The 27,950-nt window shown below is 40.1% G+C and overlaps 1 protein-coding gene across 1 annotated transcript; it reads right to left on the bottom strand.

Annotated features, from left to right (window-relative positions):
* Positions 1 to 2: 2 nt before the first annotated feature.
* ANXA2 (annexin A2) lies at positions 3 to 27,950 on the bottom strand. The gene is made up of 13 exons (XM_075764657.1): positions 27,804 to 27,950; positions 22,961 to 23,020; positions 18,774 to 18,873; positions 13,199 to 13,293; positions 9,934 to 10,047; positions 6,876 to 6,966; positions 5,480 to 5,559; positions 5,090 to 5,149; positions 3,974 to 4,067; positions 3,109 to 3,204; positions 2,068 to 2,126; positions 1,270 to 1,392; positions 3 to 390 (listed from the first exon to the last, which is right to left on the bottom strand). The coding sequence occupies exons 2-13, from the start codon at positions 23,006 to 23,008 to the stop codon at positions 331 to 333; spliced, it is 1,020 nt and encodes a 339-aa protein (XP_075620772.1). The 5' UTR covers positions 23,009 to 23,020; positions 27,804 to 27,950; the 3' UTR covers positions 3 to 330.

Below are 27,950 nucleotides of genomic sequence, written 5' to 3'. Positions count from 1 at the left end.
CATTGTCTTAGAGTAAAACTTCAGTTTTATTTATGTTTTATTAGAAACATCGCACAGAGAGGCAGAGCCTTTGACAAGCACTCGTAACCTCGTTTACCTTTGGAAGGTTAGTTTCTCTGGCTATATGCTGTTAGGACCTTTGGCAGAGCCAAGCAGAGCACTGCTGCTGAGAGAAGTGCACACAGCACCAGAAAGCATACTACATCAGTGGGCTTGCAGATACAGAAGCAAGCCAAGGTTAGCTAGGCAAGTCAATTTTTTCTAGGATTACAGTAAAATGAAGAGCAAAAAAGGCATGTTGCTGCATTCGGGTTTCTTCTGTCACAGTTTTCAGTCCTCTCCACCACACAGGTTCAGCAGCGCCCTCTGGTAATCCCCTTTTGTGTCTTGCTGTAAAGCAAGGGAAGAAAAATACATATGAGGAAACAGTCACAAAATATGAAAGCATATTCATTATATTCTAAACCTATGCGACAGACAATGTTTCACAGTTGAAGCCTTGTTAGCCTGGAGGAGACTATCTAGACTGAGTTTTACTTGGGTCGGAATTGAAATTATTTATCATTCTTGCAATACAAATGCAAGGCCAAGAAATAGAGTAACACAATAAAGGAAAGCTGAAGGACTTGATTCTGTTCCTTCTCACCGATCACTGCAAAAATCACACATCAACTTCTTGGTTATAATCTACAATTGACATCTTCAGCAAAAGATTTTGGCTTAAGATTTTGATGCAACTTCATCTACGCAAGGAAGAACATATCATATGCTGTTGTGAGGGTGGGTAGAACACTAGTTTTTAAACAGATGCACAAGCTCTTCACCTGTGCCCCACGTGAAATAAAACCTAGCACCTATAGCTCCTGCCCAATCAGAGAAATGGACAAAAATCACTCTAGCTAGTTCCTCGGGCACTGAAATGAAAGAGAGCAGCAATTTAGAGGGTCTATTTTCATTCAGCAATCACAGAGCAATTCTGTTCTTTCTTTTCTTTTGGTCTGAGGATAGGGACAGCTGAACAGAATTTTCCCTCATAACACATTAGCTGATTCTGCAGAGCCTACATATACCATCAGGTGGCTGCCAGGAGTTGCATCAGCTGTAGACTGTAAAGTTAAAGGTGGGTTTTTCAATAGTGCATGGATAACAACATATTATTCTCACTGCACCCTCTAAAACACCTCCCATGAATTCTAATGTACAATTAATTCAATGAGGGCTGCTGCAAAGGTCCATACAATTGATGTAAGAGAAAGCTGAAAAACTTACCTGGATGAAATAATAGAGAGATTTTCCATATTTCCTCTTGAATTCACTCTTAATTTTCAGCATGTCAACCTCGCAGCGGGAGACCATAATCCTGATCAGAACCTTGTCGCGGGTTCCCTTGCCCTACAAGCAGATACACGTTTAGAATTGTAATAGCTGAAATGCGTAAAGGCCACTGTACCTAATGGTAAGGCAGCAAACTACAGGCAACTGCGATGTAGCAATAAAAGATACAATGAATTAAACCTTCTGACTAAGGTCATTATTACAATCCAGGAATTGGAGCATGAACATATCTTTCTCATCAGCAGTGTCTGACCAACTTCCAGTCACAAATCTAACTACTTAGACTGTAAGCTGCAGTTCTGGTTCACCAGGAGGACTTCCTGGCATTGCCCAATGCCTGTCACCAGGCGTTTCTCTTTCATCCCTTTTCTTGAGAAAAATGTTTTGAGGCAAATTTAGTGCCTTATTTTGGCACTTCACTAAACAGCTTTTTTCTGCTATCAGCTCTTGCTTACCTGCAAAAGATGTGCCTAACTTTGCTAATTATAATCAACTGATCTAATACAGATCATTATTATGAGACCCTTCCCTATCTTTCCGTATACCAGATCCATGTGAAAAGATAGTCTAGGCTCATAACTGTTAAAGAATGCTTTCGAACAATACCAAGTCATTGTTTATTTATTCATGTGTCAGTCACGTGTCATATGAATAAAAGTGCCTAAGGAATCAAAATTTGATGAAACAATGGCAAGAAAAAAATGAGTAGAAAGAAAGAACAGTCTTCCCTACCTTCATGGAATCATACAGTCTGTCTGCAAAATACAGCTGCTTGTTCTGAATGCACTGGACTGGAGAGAGAGATAAGAACAGTTAAACATCCTGCCTATACATGGAATACCAGAACACAGAATCTTGGAGCCATTTTAAAAGACATGATAAGTAGTCGAAATAAGGCTTTCAGGAAAAGTTTCTCTAAAAGGGGACACAGAGAAATTACTTTTACCTGAGTTGTTACTTTAAAGTTGTTTGGCTAAGCTCATGATTGAACCACAAATGCTCACAATCTGAGAAAGTATTTCCCTCCATCGCTAGTATCATTTCAGAATGCTAGTGCTCCCACACACACATCGCAATTCAGTCTTCTACGTCTATAAGCAACCTCTTTTCTGAAAACACTCATTGTATGCTAATCCACGAGAAGTCTCCCTTTCAAGGTTGAGCTCTGTTTATTCTCCATTTGCATTAGAGAGCTCTCAGTCCACCCTCAGTCTGAAATGGATTTTCCTCTTCAAGAATTTCCTCTTAAACCTGGCAACATCCTTGTCATCTTCATCTCATGCCACAGTACCAGCCTTACACCCTGCCTCCCCATTTCTGAGAATCCAGTGCCAAATCAGCTCTTTTATTACCCTCTAGCATCCTCCACTGCCTGTCTTCTCCTCTCACACACACACTGCTCTCTCTCCAGTCTATGTCTATATTGAATACTTAATGTGTTCAGCTATAGCTCCAACCTTTTTGTTTGTTTGGGGAAACAAACATTAAGCCTCTATATCAGACAAAAGTGGAACTAACAACAGATCACAAAACACATGCAATTTTATTTTCATCTGGAAAACAAGTTTTATATTTTGCAGAGGGCAAAAATATGCTACTTCTCAATACCTGTAATATCCTAAAATACACTAGTGGATCCAGTAATGCCAGCACTTCCAGTTTTTTTCTCGTCCAGCAACACAGAGAACACTGGGCCCTATCCTTACCACAATACACTGCAAGAGTACTGAAAAGAGCCTATCTAAAGATACTTTTTACTTCAGGGTAACTCACCAAGATTAAGGAAGGCATTCTCCAAATCTCCCTTAACCTCCTTCTTGATGCTCTCCAACATATCATATGGGCTGTAGCTCTTGTACCTCTCAAACACTATCACAAGAAAGAAAACAGGTGAAACCAAAACCAGACCAAAACCTGGTAAAAGTAACCACCCAAACCAAAAACACAGAGCGCAATGCAGAGACATATGATTAAAAAAATCTCTCTCCAAGTCATTCTGAAAACTTTGTCTTAAGTACAGCCTAAGTTGGCCAGCTGATAATAACATTCCCATGCTACGGCCTTTTTCTTTTCCTTGAACATCTCCATAATCTGGTAAAATACCATCTTAATCCTGCACTAGTATTTTTTTGAAACAACAGTGATTTAGGCCCTGAAAGTCTTCAAATGGCTTTCCCATGTGCTTTTTACAGCAGTATCAGAGCTGCTTTTGAGAGTCTTCACTGTCAGATTTAAACAAAAGACATAGCTAAGCTACTCTGGGACAGAGGGAAAAGCTAAAGAACTTTTTAAAGTCTCCTGCACCCATGTTTTCTAGATTTGTATCATTTTTGTTCTCAGTGTACAAGACATATAATTGAGCATTGTTACACTTGTGTAAAAAAGAGCTTCACACACATTCGAACTGTGAGGTTAACACATCCACAGAAAACTGTATTTTTTGAAAAAAACCACCAAACCACAAAAACCAAACAAACAAGTAAAAAACCACCTTGGACATGAATTAAGATTTATGAGATCTCCTATGTTTTATGAGTGCTTTTCACACTCATTTCAATCATATCTGGGACAAAACAGTTACCACATTGGTATAATTTTCTCTTATAGTAAAAAAATAAATCTGTCTCTTGAATAGTACCTTTCTGCAGATGGGGGACACTTCTTTCAGTCATAATGTTAATCCACTTGGGGACATCAGTTCCCTTTCTCTTCACACCAGCATCATAGAGCTCCTGGGGTTAGAATGAAAAGCAAAATCATTAAAATCAGGAATTACACAAGAAGACATCACAAATGTATATAATTTCCTTACTGGAAAACAAGCACTACTGGAACCATGTCAGTGGGAGAAATACAAAAAGACACATGGTTGGGCAGACTACCAAGGACAAGATCACAGAATCACAGAATGGTAGGGGCTGGAAGGGACCCCTGGAGATCATCTAGTCCAACCCCCCTGCCAGAGCAGGATCACCTACAGCATGTTGCACACGATTGTGTCCAGGCAGGTGTTGAATATCTCCAGAGAAGGAGACTCCACAGCCTCTCTGGGCAGCCTGTTCCAGTGCTCTGTCACCCTCAAAGTGAAGAAGTTTTTCCTCATGTTGAGATGGAACTTCCTGTGTTCCAGTTTGTGCCCGCTGCCCCTTGTCCTGTCGCTGGGCACCACTGAAAAGAGTCTGGCCCCATCCTCTTGATACGAATAACTATCCTTTAGATATTTATAAGCATTGGTAAGATCTCTTGTCAGTCTTCTCTTCTCCAGATCTATGGATCTAATCTGAAACTAAGACTAACTACTTTGTATCTACCTCTATCTACAGGTTTTACTCTGTATTTAGCTGTTCAACTAAGCAGAACTGCTCTTGACAGATAAAGATGTAATAAGCAAGCACTATCAGCCACTAAATTCAACGGTACTTCTCTCCACCTTACACAATTACTTGCTTGCAACCTTCACAACGTACGTGTTTCCTCCTGTTAAAGGCTCTCTTTCTCAATATGCCTAAGTGAAATAGCAGAGAGCTTCTGTACAGGTACTAGCAGGTAAGTAGCCCGTGAAAACTGGTAACTGAAGGTATCAAGATTGCAAGTGGCAGATACCTTGACAGCATGCAAACAGCACTGTGCAAGACAACCTGAACTATACAGACCTGCTTTCATAAATGGTTCTCACTCCCATAGCATTTGTACTTCTAATATCCCTAAAAGCTCAATCAACTCAAGACATTTAATGGTCATTACCAGCACTTACCCTAGCATCTTGGTCAATGAGCTCATAATCAATCACAGAGGAATCTTCACACCTTTTGCCCTTCAAACAAGGACAGCAGTATTTAGAAGAGGTTTAATAAACAGTAAGCAGTTTGATATATACATATTCTTTTCTCTTTGATTTTTGTAATCTGAATTTGCTAAATAAGTAACAGTATGCTCCATCCCCATGTTGCTGTTATGAATGCTGCATTTCTGTCAAAATACTTTGCCCTTCAACATTTAAATATTTTTTTCCCCACCAAAAGACAGTGAAAATACAAGGAAATTTAAGAGTGAATCAGAAATCCAATTATTTTACTGGCAGCCATCAGTCAGTTACCAAAGGCCAGGCACATTAGGAAAAGCAGAAGAATATGAACAGATCTACCTTGGCCAGGGCAACCATTAGCTTACGGAAGTCACCAGATGTGTCTGATATAATGTCCTTTTCCAGTTCTGTCTTGTACACTAGAAAACAAAGAATTATTTTCAAGTAAATGGTGTCCTAGAAATATTCTGTTACTAGAAGAACAGCTGCTAATTACTGTGTTTTATGCACATAAACAGCTACAATCTAAGTCACACGGGGAAGAAAATGAAAACAAACGCATGCTTGCATACGACAAAACCAACATTGCTACCAGCTAGTCATGAGAGTTCCAATGCAGTCAAACTGTCATGGAAAGATAACAGGAAAGCCTGAGGAAGGGAGTATTGTTTTAAGCTTAATATCCTGCTAGATCATTCTTAGCTACCAATGAAAATTTGTTTTGTTTGATAAACATAGCATAGCCTTCTCCACTTGAGGATTTATGACTGGACAACCACAATTATGAGTTTAATGCAAAAGACAAAAGCAGTTATGATAAATCAAAGGAATGCTGTGTGTGATTCTGGTCTGGTATCTAAACACTTTCATTGCTTTCCAAGTGGTAACACTCTATATTGCTACGAAAACGCATTCTCTCTTCAACAGCAACCTAATCTACAGCAGCAACATTCTCTTTGCTGATAAATATTAATTTTTTCAATACCCACCATTAAGACTACATGGGTTTGCCTGTGCTTTTTGACTTAGCCAGCACCTCACCAGAATTGCTCGACAACTGTCAAGCATTAGCACACAACAATTTTCTACATTTCAGTCAATTTGTCATGAAGCTAACCTCTGAAGCTCCAGGAAACAAACAGGCACTACACAACTGCACTACTGAATTGCGATAAACCCAATCAGAATGGCCAATATAAAACCACAAGGAATATTAAAGGAAAAGTAATGTTTTTTTGAGAATGGATCTTAGATCACTCTTACATCTACTTAAAATCAACTAAGAATCATAGCTTCAATCAGATAACATGCTTTAGAAAAGTTGAAAAACTGAATATATGCTTTTATGAAGTTTTATTTCATGTCTTTTCTGGCAGATCTACCAAATACACTTACGAGCATGCATCAGTAGATTTCAGATTCACCTACTTATTACATAATCGATCCTAGAATCCATAAATCTAGCATCATTATTCTGTCATTATGCACAGAATGTACGTAGCTTACAAAAAAACCCCTCAAAATCATTTAGACACAACTCATACGAGTAGTAAATGTTCTCCAACACACAAATATCCAGGACACTAGTACAAAATGGTATCTTATGTCCAACTGCCAGAGAATCAAAGCAGATGTTGTGTAAGTGACTCTAATCATCAAATTCACACTGAAGGGAACTTATCCAAGTAACTTTGTGTAAAAACGCAGTACATTGAAACTTTCAAAGTAAACTCACTTTCCCTGTAGACTCTGTTAATTTCACTAAGCTCCTGATTTGTTCGTGAGCAGATGATTTCAATGAGTGTGTCTTCATCAGTTCCCAGACCCTGCAACACATAGATGATTCGGTTAGGTGCTAGAAATGAATGTGCACACTTGAATAGTTTAAAAATATTGTACAGACATCTCCTTTCTCTCACTCTAACAGTTTCACAACCATTCAGGGATATCTTTTTGCTAAGTGTGCCTGAGAAACCCCAGATGGTACACTTTTAGTTGCCAAGTCTACTCCAATAGCTTTGAGATCCTGTAGATACTATCTCTGGACAATGTGCATTTGCCGCAAGTGTTTGTAACACTCAGTGGCCTCCCCACCAGCATAACTGGATGAGGTCAACTTATCATGGTCCATAGGTGATTGTTTTCTGTCCACTGAGAGCACAGGAAGAAAATCTGGTTCTTAGCATGCAAACAGGCAACAATCAACTTGTTCTTCCCTGCTTTTCTTCCCCACCTACCTCCATATGAGTCCTCCACTTTAAACCCAAAGCCAAGGATGACACCATCATTAGCCTTGGCCTTGGCTCCAAGTCAGCAAAGTTTAAGCATGTTCTGAATTTCAAGCTAATAAATAGCCTCTTTCGAACTGTCCATATTTTCCATGTACTTCACAATGCGCAAATACAGATGAAACATTACTATTAGTGATATTAAGAAATATAAAAGTATTCAGTATGATAAACTAAATATTCAGATTTTATATTTTTTTGAACAAGCTGATTGAATTGAGAGGTCTTATATAATATTTCAAAGCCACATTTGTGATCAAGGTCAATGAAGAATCAGTACTTTGAACTAAGCTGCATTACTACTGTTTAAAAAGTAGTACAGGTATTAGTACTATAACAAAATTACTAACCCCATCAAGATGTATCAACTATCAATTAAACCTTATAGTAACTCAGATACTCCAACACGGCTTGATCAACGTGCTCTATACCTTGTTCAATTATTTTATATAGATAAACACCCAAATTTAAATAAATAAATAGCTAACAACACTGCAATATTCCTGTTCCTGGAGAAAGGAAACTCTGAAGGACAGGCTCAGAACAGATGACTAACTTGCATAAGCTGCAGATGCTTCTCTCTTTCCAGTGACCACTGAGGATGTCTAGGTTACTAGCTGGTAAAGCCATCTGGCAGCCAGATGCCTCAGTATTTTGAAAAGAAACTTTTTAAAAAACAGAGTCCGTTGGCAATTTTTTCATTCTGTTTTACTTCTTACCTACAAATGAACCATGTTCATGCTAATCCCATTAGCCTCATCTTCTAGCATCACCAGCAGAGAGAAAAAAACCACTCATGCCTCCTGTTAGGATGCTGTTTGTTAAGCCCATCTGTAACACAATGTCATTTGGTATGTGGCAAAACCAGGCATGGTTTGCACAGGACTCCAAGAGAAGACTGCTGGGCAATATCTTGGGAAAACTTCTCATGCTGCAGTTTTTTATGTGTGGAAAATGAAGGTAATCATGTGGAAAACTACCCTCTTGGAAAAAGTGTCTCTATTGAAGGAAAAAAATAAATAAATGAGAGGACTAAAGCCAAGCAATTTTATAAAAATAGCTCACAGCTAAGCGAATTAGGAAAAGCTTTCCACAGAGGGGTTCTAACAGGTATGTGGGGAAGAAATGACGGCTAACAAAATTTAAGATTTTCTAATTTTTTTTTTAAGTATTTCATAAGAATGTGTACCAGAAAAATGATTAACTCCTCAACAATAACTTTGCTTTACTCAACTTTGATTCCCATGTCCGAACTTTTTATGCTCTATGCATCAAGTCAAACTTCAGCTCAGGCAAATTCAGAACATTAGACTAGGTGCTTGGGAGTTGTGAATAGCTGACCTATGGAGAGACTAAGATATTCTACATTTGTGGTTACTCTGAGGTAATGGCTTGGTCTTTGGGCTGTAAATACAGCATAAATGCTATCTAAGTATACAGTCATCCTAAATATAACGTACCAGATGTAAGACAGTAAAAAACCCCAACAAACAAACAAATCAAAACAAACCAAAATCAAACTAATTATGGCTAGCATCTACTTAAACCAGAAGAGGGCAGCATCTGATTAGCCAAAGAAGGGATTTGGCCCACCATTAAAAAGTTACCATCTCCGTACTGGGTTGGTTTTTTGGGTCTGTTTTTTTCTGGGGATTTTTTTGGGATGGCGGTTTTGTTTGCTTGCTAGTTTTTTAACTCCTTTTTCACAACCTGGAGAAATTAATTAATTGGTTTTCGTCTTGTTCTGAATTGCAACAGACATATTTTAATACTTGTTTTTTTTAATTACTTAAAAAAAATAACCAGATCAAGAACATTCAGAATGTGATGATTAGAGATACAAAGTCCCAAACCTTAGTTTACTTAGAAAGGTGAATGCAGTGGCACGAGCACCCCTCAGTCTGGTTTCAGTGGCCTGCAGAATGGGTATTTCTAAACTAGCAATCTATTCCACGCTTGCCTGTGATTGTAAGGGGGCTGAACACAGGACTCACCGCTGCGCTGTTTCTCCAAAGACTGCTTTTGATGCCCCATCTTTCTCCTTGTGTTCTACACAGTGGCAGGTTTGGTACTGGATGTTCTTTCAAGATCAGTGATTTGACCCAATAACTGGAAACTACTCTTCAAGCCTATAAATGCTAGCAGAGGATTTAATGGCTCCAGCTAACAGCTGCTCTCTTAATGGTTTTTTTGTACTATGAACCTGTACACTGTTTTTAAAAGCAGTCAGCAAAGCAGCAACCAGCCAGAGCAGCCTATTAGTTATTCCTGACCTGATGAAAACTATTTTTTCCTTAGAGAGGATTTAATTAACAGTTTAAAATCACATGTTTCCAGAATTTCTCTCATTTTGGATGCCTTGCAGCTGGATTCTTAATCTGTAGTACTAAAAAATATAATAATCAGTGGATATGTTTGAAAACTGTGGCCTTGGATATGAAGTCCATACTCATTCTTGAGACAGAGATATCAGACTATCGTACTTGAATTTCAAAGCTCATTTACCTTCATTGCAGCTTTCAGTTCAGAGGCATCATACTGTGCTGGTGTCTTCAGCAAGCCCAAGATCACTGCCTCCAAATGACCTGACAGAGCAGACTTGAGCGCTGCAGAAAGTTCCTGTAAAAAAGGAGGAATGATGGAAGAAGAAAAATTAAAGCTCACTTCTGATCTCCAGAGAATTTAGCCTGTAGTGCTTTAAGCTTCCAAACCTGCAACAGTGTTTCTTACACAACTGACAAGGAAACAGAACATAAAGAGCTTTTCTTTTGTGAAAGCCTAAGAAAGAAATTAGGGCAAAGGAATTTTTTCCTCATCCTTTGAAAATAAGAAGAAATCCACTGGTGGCTGACTGGGAAGCATGGTGCAGACACATTTGAACAGCCCCGCTCCAGTCTTGAAGCACTGACTCTTTGTTGGAGCTAATAAGCACAGCTGGATCTGAGTCTGACTCCCTGCGGTCAGTGCTTCTCCATCATACTCCCACAATTTTCCCAGTAGCACTGTATTATTTGCGTTTTTCCTATTATCCCAGCCCTTTACTAGCTGAGACATCGGAAAATTGACTGCACAGTTATTCCACTGCACAAGCCCAGTTCCCAAACATCTAGCTGAAGAGAAAAAATTGTCCCTGCGCACAGAAAGATTATCTCTGTCTTCAAGGAAACTATCAGAAGTGTGTAGCCAAAGTCTCTATTGTTACTTGTCAGTCAATCCTAGAGAAAGAAACAGTCAGGTATGTTCACTTCACAGGATGCATGCAAACCTGTAGCAAATAAAGTCAGAGGCATGTCATCTTGTATGGGTTTCAGATGCAACTTGAATAATCCTCATATCAGCTTCACTGTAGCACAGTTACAAAGTTGAAATCCCCAGGATCAAGTCTGGGGTTCCCACAGATCAACGTATTCCCTAAGCCGAAGTTAAGTCTGTAGCATTCAGAAGAGAATTGCTGCATTTCAGTTGCTGGTTTTTACACTAACAATTCGTGAGCTTGAGGGGCAAGGGAAAGGGGGAAAAGAAAGTGATCTCAGCAAAATTGCAGAGAAGTTTGTACCAGAGAGATAAAGAGCCAAGGCACTTCGTTTCCAGAGTCACCCATTTAATCCAGGACACTTATATATGCTAATACTGTATGCACGGACTGACCAAAATAGTATAAATGGGGGTTTGGGGCATCTAGCTGCTTTAGTTTAAGAAAGATTTTAATACAATAACTCAATTTTGGCTACAATTTTCCATCATTTATTTGTGTGAAAACAGCTTCTTCAGATATCAGCTGAAACAGCAAAGATACCGCATAGCTTTACAACAAATTTCAGGACAATGCCATGAATTCCAATTAGCTGAGTGAAATTTTTGCAATCTTTGCATTTTGGTGTGAAGGCTGAAGGAAATATAAATCACTACAGTAGGATTTACCAAAATAACTGCAACAAAACACCTCAAACTGAAACAAACACCTGCTCTCATATTAGCAGACTTCTGGAGAAATAAGATCATCTCCCACCACCAGGAAAGCAGGGTCTCCACTCTGCCATTCTCTGCCACAGCTAGGACCACTCTAAGAGAGAAGTGGGAAGCAGGCAACTGACAGGTATCATTAATTTATAAATAGCAAAGAGAAAAAGTTCTATTAAGTGTTCCAAAAGAGCATTTGGATATTAGCAGTTCATTTCAAAGTTGGAGGTTATTGGTGGCAGTTAGGACTGACCAGACACACACACCATACACATGCAGAACCCCCAGTATTCACTGGTAGCTCCGTTAACATTGGGGATGGGGAAAGATTGCATAGATCAAACATCGTTCCTCAAGATTACCAGTAGTTTCTATTAGATGCAGCTCAATTCAAAGGAGTGAAAATAGAAGTAGATCTGCGACTTTAAAATTCTAATGATCTATTGAGAAATCCAGCAACACACAAAACAAGACATTGCCAAAGAAATCTGCACAACCCATTGCCAAAGAAAATCGTGAGATACTGTCCCTAGAAGATACACCTACATGTCTTTTCGCATCCTACTTCCTCCTCTCTTGCCATTCACTAGTTTATTTCACCAAGTGGTTTCTACTGCAAATTTCCACTGTTTCTACAGACTCTTTTATTCTTTGGCACTTGTTAAACTTAATAAATTCAGTTTGCTCTTGGGTCGCAGAAAGGAAAAAAGGTGAGAGGAACATTTAGATGAAAAAAAAATTTGCATATTTTCTTGACTGTGCATTTTTGCAGTCATGCAAAACATGTAACAAAGCTTTAAGTGACACATTTCACTATTAGGGTCCACTTATATGCACGATTCTCCCAGTGCCCACAGGGTGTGACTGCCAGGGTGCAGACATGTGCACACATGCATGCATTCAACTTGTGTATGCTTCTGCATGTGCCTATATCAGCCATGCATAAAAGTTGATGAATTTCCAAAATTTAACTCTAGATTTACATTTGGTTTCAGATGAGGATTCTGGGCTGCTATTGGAGGACTACCATTTGGGGTCTGGCAAACCTGAAAGAGATACATTCATCACAATCCTAACTCTATCCAAGTTTCCTCTTTTTTGTGGGCATAAAACTTCAATTATGGTAAGATTCTCAAAACTTCAAAAGTCAAGAGAGCAGCTCTTGCCTTCCAGATAGCAAGACTCATTATGCAGAATTCTGCACGCATTATACAGATTTCTCTCCATCAACAGATCAGTACCTAAGGTATTTCTGACAGGATAATATCTAATCATAGTTCAACTGATTATATCACTTTGTTCCACATCGGCAGCATTTGTAGCACAACTGACTGCAGTCTCTTCTCGTTTAAGCTAGCTCTGTGAACAGAAACAGAATACTTTCCTTATGCTGAGCTGTCTTAAGCAAAATCAATCAATCAATCAATCCCCTAAATCATCTCCCTTTCATCTTTTCCTTCAAACTGAGACATTTCATATCAATGGCTTTTCACTATCATGTAACATATTTCACCAGGGATTCCTGTGGCTGACTGATGTGTCACCCATTGTGATTTCTGGAGGTGCTAGGAAACCATCATCTCCAACAGATTTCAGTCCCAGTTGCACATACTCAACAAATTTGGAAGTCCCACCAGTCCTAAACTGTGACAGCACAATGTAGATACATCTTTAATTTCAGAGAAAAGATAAATCAAATAACACTTATCTCCAGTTTACATCCAGTTAACTGTGAAACATGCAAGCCCTAAAAATCTAACTGTCCACAAGAAAAATATTCAATAGTTGGTATTTCTTCATATTTTGCTACCTTTTTTGTTCTCCTCTGATAGGCAAAAGCAATATCCTGCCTCTGTTCATTGCTGCGGTTTGTCAGGATGTTGATGATGGTGACCTCATCCACACCTACAAAGACATAAGACAAAGAGTTAAAAAAGCTTTCTTGTTACTGTTCTCTTTGTATTAATATGTTCTCTGACGTGCAAAACATAGCATATGTGCTATCTGGGGCAGAGCCCAACAGCTCTCATCAGTTAGCTTATGTCACGTCCTGGCTTTGGAGAAGGGCAACCAATTATGGCCCAAATTTTTGATGTGATGCAGACCTTTATGTGCACAGGCATGCATACACCTCAACAAAGTCTAGTTTGTGACCAGCTTTGTGACCTCTGTTTTCTGCTTCACATGTTTATCCGTGTTCAGTCACCCAGTATTCTGCAAAAAGTTGCTCAAGAACACAAGCTTTAAAACTGACATGAACTTGGACTTACTAAAGCCTGCCCTGTCATATTTGTAGAGTGTTTTCAATTAAGGCTTCTTAATAAAGCAGTTATATTTTCTTTTTAACCCACAGTCACTTAACTATCACTCCAAACATAAAAATGGGAAAACAAGGCAGTATATTTCATTCTCTCAGCAGCTCAGAGGCTCAGAAGACAGAAGGGGTTTTTGACACTGGAAGAACTATCTATGTGCTACTTTTTGAAATCACCAAAGATCCATCCTGAGTTTTAACTAGCATGTCTAGAGGACTTGGATGCTCAAACTCCCAACCTATCTTTTAAGTGAACTACATATCAGTAAAAGTTTAGTTTTAAGTGAAGTTTTCCAAAGCTGTGCACTTAAATGCAACTGCAGGATGAACGCAAGGAGATGATTAAGATTTACTCTAAGTTAAAAGTCAAAGCATGCATCTAGGGTTAGATACTCTGGCTGTCAACAGAACCTAACGCAAACCACAGCTTTAGATCCTATGGTGGTCATCAATGCAGGTCAATGCATATAGAGAAAAAGCTTTTATGTTGTACAGGAAGCAGGATTTCCAGATGTTATTTCCTAGATACAGCTACTTGCTACTCTATGTTCTTTCCAACGCAGGCAGCATCTTGTGACTTTTCTACTTGCCCCTGCCTGCTGCAACTAACTTGCACTTCAGATTCCCTCTCCGTTTCCCCATTTCACTTGCTGCTTTCAAACTGTATTCTCCTCAATTTGTATTCTTTGGATTAGCACAGTTCTTCCCCTGATCACAATTCTCATGCAGCTTGGTCTTGGCAACTCAAAAGATATCCCAGAGCCTGGTTGGACCGGAGGCTCTTGAGCTTCTTGAGATGAACCTGGAACGTCTGACTTATCTCTGTAATCAAATGGTAGGTGGTTGAAATTTCCAAAGGCCTGTGTGAGGACACACTAGCTTGCTCAAGTAAAATCTCATTTTGATTTTAATTTTCTTACTCTGTTTAAGAGAGCAAACACAATTATGTTTTTGTGGGATGACTACAATCTTTTTCTTAGAATGCTTTGTAAAAGGATGCAAGTGAAAGAATTTGAGTCCCCTTTCCCAGTTCTCCAATGCACATTTGTGTCTATATCACTCAGTTCAGCCCCTAGGTAAAATGTCCGTTTGTACTTCATGTACGTGATTGGTTAACCAAAGCTGTCTGGACATGCCATTCAAACACAGGCGGAGAGTGTGCCAGAGTCACAGCCAGAAGTGACGTCCAGATAATAAAGTCTTCCAAACAGAAGAGTTAGCATAGCTTATGAATGGATGGACAGAGGAGACAGAACGGCGCTCATTGTTATGCTCAAATATCAAGCTAACCTATAGCTATGCTGTGTAACCATTTATTTTGGACTATTTCCAGACTGACTGGATGAAGCTTAGAAGAGGCAAAACTATTTCTAAATATTGCACATTTAGTACAGTGCATATTCTTCTGTAACAGAAGATGATGTGTACCTAGTTATTTTTTCTGGTGAGTTGCATGCCAGGTTTTGAACCAAATAGGTGGCTCTAATCTAGAGATCAGAACAAGCCCAGAGTTTTGACTTGGTCTCTTCATTTACTACAAGTATTAGGAATAGCTTCTTTCACATTTGCACACATATCAGTGTAAATGATGACTTTTTGATAAAAACCAGAAAGTAAGGACTGGATCAGCAGCTACTAGCAGGACTCAGATCCCTGCCAGAATCCATCCACATTTATTTTCCTTATTACCCAAAGCAACCTCACAGCAACTTGAAACAAAGGACTGCAACAGATATTACAAAATTAATCCTATAAAGTGTGAATGTTGCAAAAGACCTTTTAGCCCCTAGGTACAGAATCTAAAATGATGAGTCAAATCCAAAATTCCTTTCCCCCTCTTCACCACATTTTTCATGATGAAATACTGTACTTGATAGCCTTACGTCCTTAGCTCATGCTGAGGCAGACCTACATCAGTGCTTATTCACATGAGCTTGGCCTGCAAAAGTCACAAGGCCCTGCAAAGCATCATATGTCTTAGTTACAAATTTTGGCTTGAAAACATGCTGACTGTACATTTCAGCCATAATCTAGTCCTGCACAATTTAAAGTGTTCCCATTTTATAAAAGAAAACAAATTCTCCCAGTCCAGAAATGGCCACTGACACACAGACATTGGGCCTTTCAGCTGTCGCAGGGCCACAGCATAAGCTAATGTCTTAAGCTTTTACATAAATTTTAAATTTCAATCATTCTCGGCATTCAGAAATGGCAAATGACGTTTTCAAGTTTTATCACAATTGTGATAGATTAGAAGCCCGCAAATGACTGCATCCAAGTTTCTTATTCATATGCTTTGTGGATGGAAATATGAAGTTAACTCATTGCTCTGGCATTTAACGGAAAATAAATGCTTGTACTTCACACTTGGGAATCATGCTGCATGGACAGGATGCTGACTCACATCTGCTGAGGTGGGGTGGAGCAGGACAGGAGCTCAAACATTTTTCTTTGTTGTTCACTAAAATCTCTAGAAGTTTCAGGGTAATGAAACAAAAGTTTATTTCCAAATTTATTCTGGCTGGGCAGATTTTATCAGTGCATTTCTATCAATGGACAACTCAAAATTAGACATTGGGGCTCACAATTCTTTTTTAAACAAGAAAATTCCTTGCAGATAGAAATGTATTTGATGGGGGGAAAAATATATCTTAAAAAAACCCCCTCTGATTAATAACAACTTTTCTTCTGAAAGAGACAATCTGTTGCATTGGTAAGATCGCAGTGTTTATGGCTCAATCAGCAAAAAAAAGAGGAAATTAACATAACCAAAATGATTAGCTAGAGTTTTTAATTTTTTGGTTTAAAAGACACTGTACATGAATTTCTATGGGCCAAAACAACAGCACCAGCATTGTTCTGAACAAAATGGATGACACGGTGTCATGGTTTAACCCCAGCCGGTAAGTAAGCACTGTGCAGCCACTTGCTCACTCCTCCCCCACCAAGGGGATGAGGAAGAGAATGGAAAAAAAACCTCATGGGTTGAGATAAAGACAGTTTAATAGGATAACGAAGGTAGAGAAGAATAATAGTAGTAATAACAACAATAACAATAATACAAGCTGTGTGGTGCTTAGTTGCCAGCTGGGGTTAAACCATGACACATGGGTTTCAGATACCAGGAGTCCTTTATCCTGTAAAAAGCCCCCCAAATGCTTCTTATGTCCATGTTTTTTTTGAAGCTGTTTACATCACTGCTTGTAGAAAACCAATTATTGTCTGGATTATTCAGAATTTTCTTTTGAAAAAAAAACAACAAAAAAACCCCCCACAACTATTTTAAAGAGTTCATATTTCAGCAAATTTTCTGAATTAGCAGATGAAAATATCCTGTAACCATGCATTCAAAGTACAAGGAAACAGAACCTGGAAGAAGGGTCCTAACACTCTTGTCCTTTATTTCCCCCAGGAATACTTCCTTTGAGAGAGTCTTTATGGTAGAAGATTCAGTATTAAAACCATAAAGAGATTCTCCCCTTTAAAGCCACCTTCCCAAAAAAGCTCCTGGACAACAAGCTAATAAGCAGAGATAAGCTCAATCTTACAAACACGCAGGTCCATAAATAAGTTTCCCTATTATTTGTTCAAAGGGTTGGGAATCATCTCTCCAGCAAAATGTTTCCATGTATCTTAAAACCAAACTCAGCAAACTGCTTATCTTTGCTGGAAGAAGTGAAGAAACAACATGAGCCTGGCTTTCCTGACCAGAAAAGCTTTTGTACTGCCTAGTACATTGCAATTTTATTTTGCATTAATTAACAGCTTGAGTGTTAAAATGTATAAATTTGTACCTATCCTGAAACTCTCATGGTATATTTGACATGTTGAGATTTGCCCTATAGTCAGAGCTTTAAAAAATTATTAAGTCTAGACAAAACTCTACGTACATACAAAGCATCTTCTGCCAAAGGTGACATTTACTCCCCTCTTGCAAGAGGATTTTTTTTAAATAAAAACAAACCGTAAAATGATTCAAAATCAGAACTGAACCTACTTTAATGAACAAACAAGGTATTACTACAGTTAAATCAAGAAATCTTGCGCAAAGAATCCTCATTCTTGTTAGGGAGGGGCAGTATTTTACATTTTCTCGCAAGTCAAACATGTGCGTTGTTGGCACTGAGGGAAGACTCTGCATTTCTTTCTGATGAAAAACTGTTTGGCTTTTAAATTTCTCCCTCTCCTGACATGTAGGCAAAAGACTTGTCAGTTCCAGCTAAGCCCAGCTGTTGCTTCTCTGGCTTGGAGGAAGTCTGGAAAGTATGGCACACCCTTTCTTTGTTACAGAGCAGGACAAGGACAGAGGATCACTGCCGTGGGAGTACCACCAAGGTATTACTCCAGAGTTGTAGTTCAGTCTCCCTGTCCTCCTGACTGTTTCAGGCTGTTCCATGCAGCTGCATCTCTGCCCTGCTCCATCACAGTCTCCTACCAGCCAGTGGAAGTGGTGGATCCTGGCACTGACATAAGGAGATGGAAGCCCACCTGAGAGCCTGGCTCAGAGAAGCAGAGGACTTTCACATTGCCCTACCCCTGAAATACTGCAACATCATTTCAGAAACTAGATTCTGTTGTTTCTAGGACTTTTTTTGACCTCAAATTAATACAAGACACATGAGCATTTAGTTCAAAACCCAGGAGAAAACTGTTCAAACCATCCCTATTCAGCTTTCTGGAGAGCTGAAAGGAAGAAGAAATGTCCAATCCCATAATCCAATAGAAATCTGCGATTCAGAGCTTGGTCCCAAATCACTGCCACAGAAGTTGACACTTTATTGTCAGTGGCAGAAAAGTAGTAGAATTTGAAGTAATGGTGAATCAAGAGAAAAAAAGTGGACATTTTCAGTGATAACAACTCCTAACTTCAAAAGCATATTCAAAGCATGCATTTACAAAGTTCAAAATCTAACTCAGTCAAGATTTCATCAGTGAGGTCTGAGAAACACATGTCCTAAAATAGGTATCCTAGAATAAGGATATTAAAATGTTGGTCTTGAGACACAGTACTTTTTTTTTTTTTTAATTCTATCTTACAAATAGAATCAAAGCCACAGCCCATGTTCCTCACCTTTGGTCTTGATGGCTGTTTCCAGGGCTGCAGCATCCCGGTCAGCATCAAAATTTGAGTAGGCTTTAACTGTGGCATATGCACTTGGTGGGAGAGAATGCTACAAGAAAAAGAAGAAGAACAACCTCAAAGTTAAATCATGTAATCCCATCCTCCCTGCAGTTAATAAAACATGTGCCTCTTGCTGAACTGGTATTTAGCCAAGTTTTTAAATACAAGAACTACCATCAGGTACCTGTGGAAACAGAATTCTGCTAAAAGTCACTGAACTCTGTCCAGAAATCCACTCCTAGCCACGCCTATTATAACAAAGAATATATGCAAATAAATATATTACTGCAGCAAAAACCTAACACATTCCAAGTTTACTCACTAAACCTCAATATTCTAAAATCTGGAGTTATCTGGCTAGATCTGAAGGAAATTGACTACAGAAAGCTAATTCAAAGAAACTCTAACTATCTGCCATGAAAGTCTGAAGTATTTTAGATTTGAAGCCAATGCTTTACTTTGGATTACAGGCCGCAATTAAAAAAAGAAGTAGAGGGAGATGGAAAATTAACAATGAGTAAGTCAAAACATGTTTTGTGCCCTATCTCATGGACTTTAAAGGTAACACCAAAAAACCTTTTTAACCCTACAGTTCTAGAAGACAGCAGTGATTTACAATCTCCTTTTAAAACTATGCCTGCAGATACTTGGTTTAAGTAGCACGATGCTAACAAAACCAAATGAAATTTCAAATTACCTCTGCTAAGGATAAGAGGATTTGCAGGTAAATTCAGTTAGTAAACAGCTGCAACATTTTAGAAGTTACCAGTTTTTATCAGATTTATTATTGTCCTGTGCTGAGGATTACAGCTTCAAACAGGAGGTCACCAGAACAGAGATTCAACTCTCAGCTGCTTCATTGTAAGCTAACAGTTTAGCTTGTATCACCACCTTCCACAGGCAGGTTAAACTAAACCACAGGATTTCATATAAATAGCTGAGAAATATTTACAAATCCCAGTCTGCTGAGTTCAATTTAGAGACCTAAACCTCTGGCAGAAAGGTGTAGTGACTAACACCTGAAATTGTCATAGGTGTTTCCTAGGTGAATGAATGACTAAGCTTTCTTGGTAAAGATCCCTGGAAATTTTTGTTTCAGTCCCTAACTCCAACAGAAAGCCAGGTTCATAAACAAGACTAAGATATCTTAATATCCCTGGAGGATCTTTATACATGCAAATTGTTAAAAGGAGGACAATTTTTAAGCAAAAAATTCCATGTTTTTTGACTACATTTGACTCTATCCTGCAGGGGTCACACTGTCCTGAACAGATTCCTCTGGCAGCAACCACTGTACCTTCTTGAGACAGTCTGTGTTATGCTGTGGAGAATGTCAAGTCAAAAAAGGACCAATAAACTGAACCATTGTTTCTTTTGTCTCTTACCATCAGCTCAGCCTAGCAAAGTGGCCCCAGTTTGGCCCACAGCCACACCACAAAACACAGCCTTTCCTGTTAGCAGATCAAATTGCTAACAGAAACAGTAAATGGAGATGTGCAATGCAGCCTCAGAGAAATCTGTGTGCCTGAAAGATTCCTAAACCAAAGCCCATTAGTATACACAATCATGTGTCACTTCTATCTAATTAACCAGAACTGCTAGATAATCTGAAGCAAGTCACCTGGTGAGCTTAGCAGAGTTGGTTACCTCTCCTTTCACCCAGCTCTAAGTATTTTCCAAGTCTTTTGGACAGAGTATTTTACTGCAAGATGGTATCATACACTGAGAAAATACATAGCATATTTGAAATTTGGGAGCCATCTTTCCCTCTGCCTTTCCACCCAATGCATGCAACAAGATGCATTCAGATCCTCTGACGCTGGCCAAAAGACCCAGGAAATGCCATGTATGTACATACACCCAGGAAAGACAGAAACCTTCTGCCAGCTACTCTGCGAGTAAATGGACCATCTTAAAATTCAGCATCCACAAAGATTATGCTTTACTCTCTCAGGTGACTGTCTCAAGTACTTCAGTGGAGTAGACACAGGTCTTATCAGGGTGATTATTCTACCTATGAAAAACAGCCATTTAAATTCCAGACTATATGGTCTCAAATTACTCTGGTACACTCTTGTACCACAGTACTGCTACTGTATGTTTTCAGAAAAGAGTTTTTCCAACTGGCTTTCCATTTAGTTCAATACAAAATTTTCCAGGATGTGGGAGTAAAAGTCCAGCTAGCACATAACTGCACAAGCAGTCTCAGCCAGACCAAAGCAGAGTAAGATTCTCCCCCCCCCCCCCCCCCCCCCCATATCTAGCATGTTTCAGAGATCCTCCAACTGGTTTACTTCCTCTGATCTTGAAAAATTCAATCCTATGGGGAAGAGCAGAACACAAGGGAGAAGCATATTTCACTGACAGGAAAGCTGAAGAGGCTTAATTTCTTCTAAAAAACCCAGGACCCTTTCAAGATATCTACATCTCAGTATTCCCTGTCCCCAAAAAAATCATCAGTAACTTGACATAATCTGACAAGTAACCTACAAAGTCTGGACTAAAATATAGGCTTCCAATTCTCAGTGCAAAGATGGAGCACATCACGAAGCTAGAACTTTGTTACAAAATCTTTCTATACTCTCTTGTGGATAGATGCAGAAACTGCAAGCATAGATTAACTTCAGCACAACTCCCTCCTTTCCTTAAAGGAAGAAGATAATACCAGGCTGAAGCAAATAAGTGAGTTTCTTCATCCTGAAGCCAATCAACTGCTGTACCACTGATGCATAACGCACAAATTCCTTATTGCACAAGACAGGAATTGGGTTCAGCTGCAACCATTCTATACCCTCAAGGTTAAAAAATTTTTTTGAGAAAAATGGGTAGTTGAACTGTGTTTAATATCAGTTAACTTGCTGAATCATTGCTTACGGAAACTGGGCAAATCCTTTATGCAAACTAGCTACTCAGTAATTCTGGCTTCCAACTTAGGATCTACAGAACAAACCAGCTGCCTGATATTTCTTACACTCTATGGCAGGATTTCTGATGAAAATGCTGCCACGGAACAGTATTCAAATTTGACTTTTGCAACTACTCACAAGCATCATGGAAGAAACACTTCTGCCCTTGAGAATAGATTGCTCAAATATTCCAAAATTAAGTCTCCACTGAAACAAACACGACCAGGAAATCTGAAGAGCTGACTGCTTTTGCAGTACAAAATCAGTTTTGCTACTTACCTACAATGCACTAGCCAGTTCTTTGCAACAGCTCTTTCGCAAAGATCATATGGTATAACTTATTTTGCAACAAGTAATGAAAATAGGCAAAAAGTTTGCCAGTACTGAGCTCGGATCTGGAGTTACTGGCTATAAAATTTAAAAATATAGCAAATTTATAAGGAACACGATGGAATAATGCATGGGTAGGATTCGCTTCCTCTTCAGTGACAATCACAGAACCATAAATTCATGGCATGATACCGTGACACTGCACTGGTAACCCTACCATCTAATGTTGCAACATAAAAAAATCAGAGAAAGACAGTGTGGTTTTCCGGTATTTCAATAAAACTATCAGGCAAGTGCAGATGTGGTGGAAAATACACAATCAAACCCAAGATTCTTCATGCTTTTATAACAGAAAGTGAGAAAACAGATTTTTTTCAAGAGGCAGTTTGGTTTTGGTGACAACTATTGCAGGAATAAGATCCCCAATATTTTAATTCCCATTCAGTAACATTCTCAATTTTTAATTGAGGAAAAAGAAAAAGAAAACTTGGAAGGTATCAGCAAAACCAAACACATTTCCATCTTCTCTTATCATCCTTAACTCACCTGTTCCTTTGGAAGAAAAAGGGACCACGGATGCAAACTAGCCCTCCAGTTTGCCCTGTGATCTCTTTAATACAGCCCAGCACATGAATACTACTCATGCCGCTGGTCAGTTAGAAGAACTGTCATTAAATCTAGTCACCTCATATAACTGTCCTGTGGTTTACAACTGCTTTGTGACTGAAAACTAATCACTGCTAACTCGGTTTTTAGTCAATGTAAGTTTAAGTAGAAGAGATACATGGAATCTTGTAAACTGTACAGGTCAGTACAATCGTTGGTAGAGAGTCCTGTAAAAGAAACAAGATGTGGCATTTAAGTAAAACAAACTTTTCTTGTTTAGACAATAATACTTACATCTCCTTCAAGGCTGAGCTTGCTTAAAATTTCATGGACAGTAGACATCTTGAAAGAATGCTGGAGGAAGAGAAAAAACAACAACAAAACAAGTAGACTTAAATATATTTACAATTACATCAGCGTGTTGTATAGTCCTGAAACGCTGCAGCACTGAAAGTGACATACTCCAATGAATCTGCTAATCCCAAGCAAGAAAGCAGATTTCAGACTTTCCAAGCCACACCACCATTAATAATGCAACAGTAAGAGGTCTTCGTTCTATCGTACAGTAAAAATTTATCTTCACTCCTTAAAGGAACCCATTTCTTCTGCATTTTAAATACTTATACTTAGGAACTAGAGAATCTCTATCTTAGAAACAGAATCAACTGAACTTACAGCTCAGTACCAGGAAAATTGTTCAGAAACATTATAGCCTGGTCCAGCTGAAAGCCAAAAAGCAGGAACAAACAGCATTTAAATCAGATGCTCAATTCCTCAAGTACTCATGGACTATGTTGAAACTATATTCACACAGACATTTTATAAAATCATAATGCCATTCAATCTTTAATCCTGGACACATGCCACAAGCACCTCTAATATCATATGGTTTTGTAGTGACTTCCCAGTAATAAGAATCACAAGACAAGCTACAAACACCAGTTAGTAACATGATTGTCAGATACTAGGTAAGAAAGACTCTCTTAAAATTGTAACTCTAAAAGTAAGAGCCGTTAAGGCATGATAATCAATATCATGGCTCCATTGCCAGAACCTGTATAACATGTTGCTAGCATATATACAGAAAACCAGGAAAAAAATCCAACCCTGAGATAGGTTATACACATTGCAGAAATGAATACTGATGCAATACGCTTACGTTACAACGCCCTGCTTTTTTTCAGCTCTGGTTTCTGGTCAGGGAAGTTCGCCAGAGCTGTATTACTGTTTTACTGGAAGGGTCTCTCAACTCAGGAGGGAATTTTTTCCAAAGGTTGTAAGCCAGAGCCAACACTTAAGAAGCTTGATGCATTCCCAAAACTTTGCTCTGAAATTCCTGAAAATACTGAAAGGACACAAACTGCCACTCACATTACCTTCTAGTCATCCAGGCTGGCACCTGCAACAAACGTTATTTTGCCTGTTGAAACTAAAGCTTGTTTCTCAGGAACTCTACAATCAAGTTGTAGAGATCATTATCAAATGGGAGAAGAGTTGGCTTGAAGAGAGGCAGAAGAAACAGCACAGCAACACTTCAAGACCAGTGACGTTCCACTAACCAGTAACTGAGCCTGGAACAAAAACTGCACTATGTTCAGCCTTGCAAGGTGCCACTCCCTTCACTTCCATGCTGCCACCAGTTTCCCCAATCCAGCTCACAGATACCATGCCCTCCGAGCCAACTCCCAGCTATTCTGCAGCCAGTCCTGGGTATGTCCTTTCAACTGGTTTTCAGATTCTGTTTTTATTCTCCATCAATCACTCTGCTGATGGTATTGGGGCTTTCTCAGGAAAGCAGTACTAGCTACCCAGGCAAATTTCCCAGAAAAACCAAACTCCTCTCCACTCAATGATCCATCTGAAACCAACGGCTCAGAGAACCACCTAGAAGTTTGAAATAGCTTCTTAATACTGAAGATTTGGTTGAAATTCTAGAAGTAGTGTTTATTTTTTGGTTTAACTCCTGTAAGCCTCCCATACATCAAGAGAAAAGCTAAGAAATCCTTACTTTTAGCAGATGTAGCAAGTGTTATGGAAATAAAATGCAGAAACACAATTACATAGCTTTTGTAGCATAACTGCTGTAATCACACATTTCCTCGCTTAGAATACAGAAGGAAAACCTTTCATCTTCTGAAGCAACCTAGGTATACGTAACAAAAGCAACTTTACTTCAAGTAAAAATTAAGATCCCAGGGGAGGAAAAATAAGACAGAGAATTAAAATCACAGTCATGTATCAACTTATTTGAGAATAAATCTTTTCCAGAGCAAAAATCCAACCAGCCCTTTAAAGACAGGCTGCAGAAGTTGTAATAAGCTGCTACCTGCTATCGGCACTATTAACCATGCTGGTTAGAGAGGGATGATATATTACTGAGTTATGAAATTCTTAATGTTTACTCTTAATAAAAAGTACCTAACACAATGAGACCTTTGCACTCTGACAGCATTACAACCAATAGCAAAGATGAGCAACTGAAGGCCTTTAGTCTTGTCACAAAGAACTAAAAAACACCTGTGAAAGCTGAAGCAAAGCAACTGCAGTATAATCTTTCACAAAACAATCACTGAACAGCTTTTTGCAAGACTCCCATTTCTAAGTGAATTAAAACCCACATTGAATCAAGCTTGTTGGAACAAAAAACTTGAACAGAGTCCAGGAATAGAACACACACCCCCTCACGTAGACCTGGAACTGGGAGGTTCATATCATCAGCACACAACAATGCTATAGCAACCGACCGCCCATCAGCAGCAAGCTGGCAAAAGAAAAAAATGGGAGTTTTTTGCAAGAATCTCTACTCAGAGAACAAACGCATCTCTTGTCACACCCTGCTTTGTAAGGCACTCGTATTTGAGAACAGACTCTCACTGTTCTCTGATGGACTGATTTTATCTGATGTAGTTTTGACAAGCTCTGGGTGTGTTCAAACATGTAAATAGAAAATACTTGCACTAACTTGTTCTTCCTTACACTGGAAAGAATCAACTTTTACCTTCCAGCTGTAAACTAATACTTTGATATCTTAATGCAAGTTTCAACAACTGGTTTTCCTCCTAAATCCACATTATGTAATCATGAATCATAACATTATTCTACTAAAAGAGATAGCATCTGTTTTGACCTCGACCCCCACAGTAATCACTGGTTTGCAAATCTGTTATTACATTGGGCCTAGTCTATGTTCAGTGCGTTATCCCCGTAACTTTGGTGACAGAAGAGCGTGTGTTTAAAAGTAGCCCCATGTTGCCATTCCCAGGGGCAGCTCATGTACATTACAGCAGAAAAAAATCACGTGATCCATGGCAAAAAGTGTCAGGTATGCACAAACAACTACATTGCTCAATAAGTAGAGTTAGCATTTTAAGAAGCACTTATCATACTCTTGCAGACAGAGATTGAGCAAAGGGTGTTCCCAGACATCTGAGCCAAGGAAACGGCATCCCCAGAATGAGAGAATGGAAACTCTTTCACTTGGAGCACATTTGTGTCACATCTCCAAAAACTAGGGCAAGGCCTGGCAACAGAGGAGATGAGGGAGAGCAAGGAAGATACACAAAATCTGGTGTAAACAAAATAAGGACTCAAAATCATTCATTTATATACAGTGCTAACCACAAGTACGAATGATACAGGCTGTATCTCCCCAAATCACCCAATAAGGTTTAGCACATCATTTAAAGCCACCACGTAGAAGAAAAAAATTAGTTTTAAAGAAAAGGATACCAAAACCCATTAAATCAGGCTACCACAAACAGACTTTAACCATTCTCTTCCACAGACGCTGCTAATAAGCCAGGAGATGTTCCATTCTAGGAAGATACTATGCACATACAAAATCAGGGACTTTTATTTGTTCAAATTAAAGTTCTTACTTCAGAAACTTTCCAAGATTTTTTTTTTTCTTTTTAAATCAAGGCAACTCATTCCATACATTAGCTAATGGAAACTATACTCATTAGGGCTGCTTATCACAACTAGCTCCACCAACAGAAGGCACACATAGGGATGGATGACTCACAGGCACAGAGGTTCCAAAAGACTCTTTCACTCTTGACCTATATGTTGGGTCTGCACATCTCTGTGCAGATAGAGCATTTGAAGACAAACGTAAGAACAACTAACATTAAACAGAATTAAAGCTGCCACGTAGAAGAACACAACTCACTTCTGCATGACTATCCTGAAATCATCTCACTTCCAGTTAAAATACATAGCAACACTCCTTCGCCCTACCTCCCTCTCCTCACTGGAGAAGGAAGTGGTGTCCAGGCTGCTGACTCACAATCCAAAGAGCAGCAGCAAGACCTCAGCGTTTCTAATCATGGCTGGGGCCGGGTGGGAGAGCCGTGCCCAAGCCTGGCTCTGCGAGCAAGACACCGCAGAGGCTGCCTGGCACGCCGCGGGTGAGAGCGAAGGCAGACCTCGGGTAAGCATCGGCTACCCGGAACACTCCCTGTACAAGGGCTGCTCTTCTGGCCATGCCAGCGGCTGCATCTGCAGCGGCGCCGGCAGCCGCAGCCACGCCCTGGCGGAGAAGGGCCGGGGCCGCTGCCCCAGGCCGAGCCCGGCGGGGCCGCTCTGGCGGGCTCAGGGCTCCGCCTTACCTGCCAGAGTAACTCCAGCCTCGCTACAGCCGGATGAACACCACCGCCTGCAGCGGCCGGCGAGGCTGGCCGGCACAGCCTGCATCTCCGTGAGGCTCTGGGCTGAAAAGTGAATTTACAGGGTATTCGCTAGTCCAGCTAAGCCTAAGGTCGTGTACCTTAACAAGAAGAAGAGAGTATGTGGGGAAGTTTGAAACCAGTTCCTCTTTTCCGAGAGCTGCCGCCACACCCAGTGTTGGCTGGTGCGGGACGCACGAAGATCTCCGCGGGCAGACTCGCCCTTCAAGGCCGCCGTTTGCAACGGGAAGCCGAGCACAAAAAAGTAACGGGCGGGTAATGCCGAAAAGGAGAAAAGCGCGGGGCGCTGGAGAGCGGCCGCACCGTGCCACCGCCCCGCTCCCGCTGGAGAAGCGGCTACGGCGGCCCGACGCCCGCCCGCACGCCCGGCCCGGCCCCCGGGGCTACCGCTTCCCCCCCCCCGCTCCCGTGCCGCGCTGGCGGGACCGGGACGTCCGACGACGGCTCACCTGGCCGGGGCGGGCAGGGAAGCTCTGGCGACGGCTCCGGCGGCGGCTGGGGCCGCCGGCGGCCCCGGGCGGGGTTTTGTAGGGCCGGGCGGGCCCTCCCCGCCCCGGTGCCCCCCCCGGCCCCCGCAGCGCTGACTCACCCGGCCG

The sequence above is a fragment of the Balearica regulorum genome, chromosome 12, assembly GCF_011004875.1.
Source record: "Balearica regulorum gibbericeps isolate bBalReg1 chromosome 12, bBalReg1.pri, whole genome shotgun sequence".
NCBI lineage: Eukaryota > Metazoa > Chordata > Aves > Gruiformes > Gruidae > Balearica > Balearica regulorum.
This window is presented reverse-complemented; position numbering and strand designations above follow the sequence as displayed.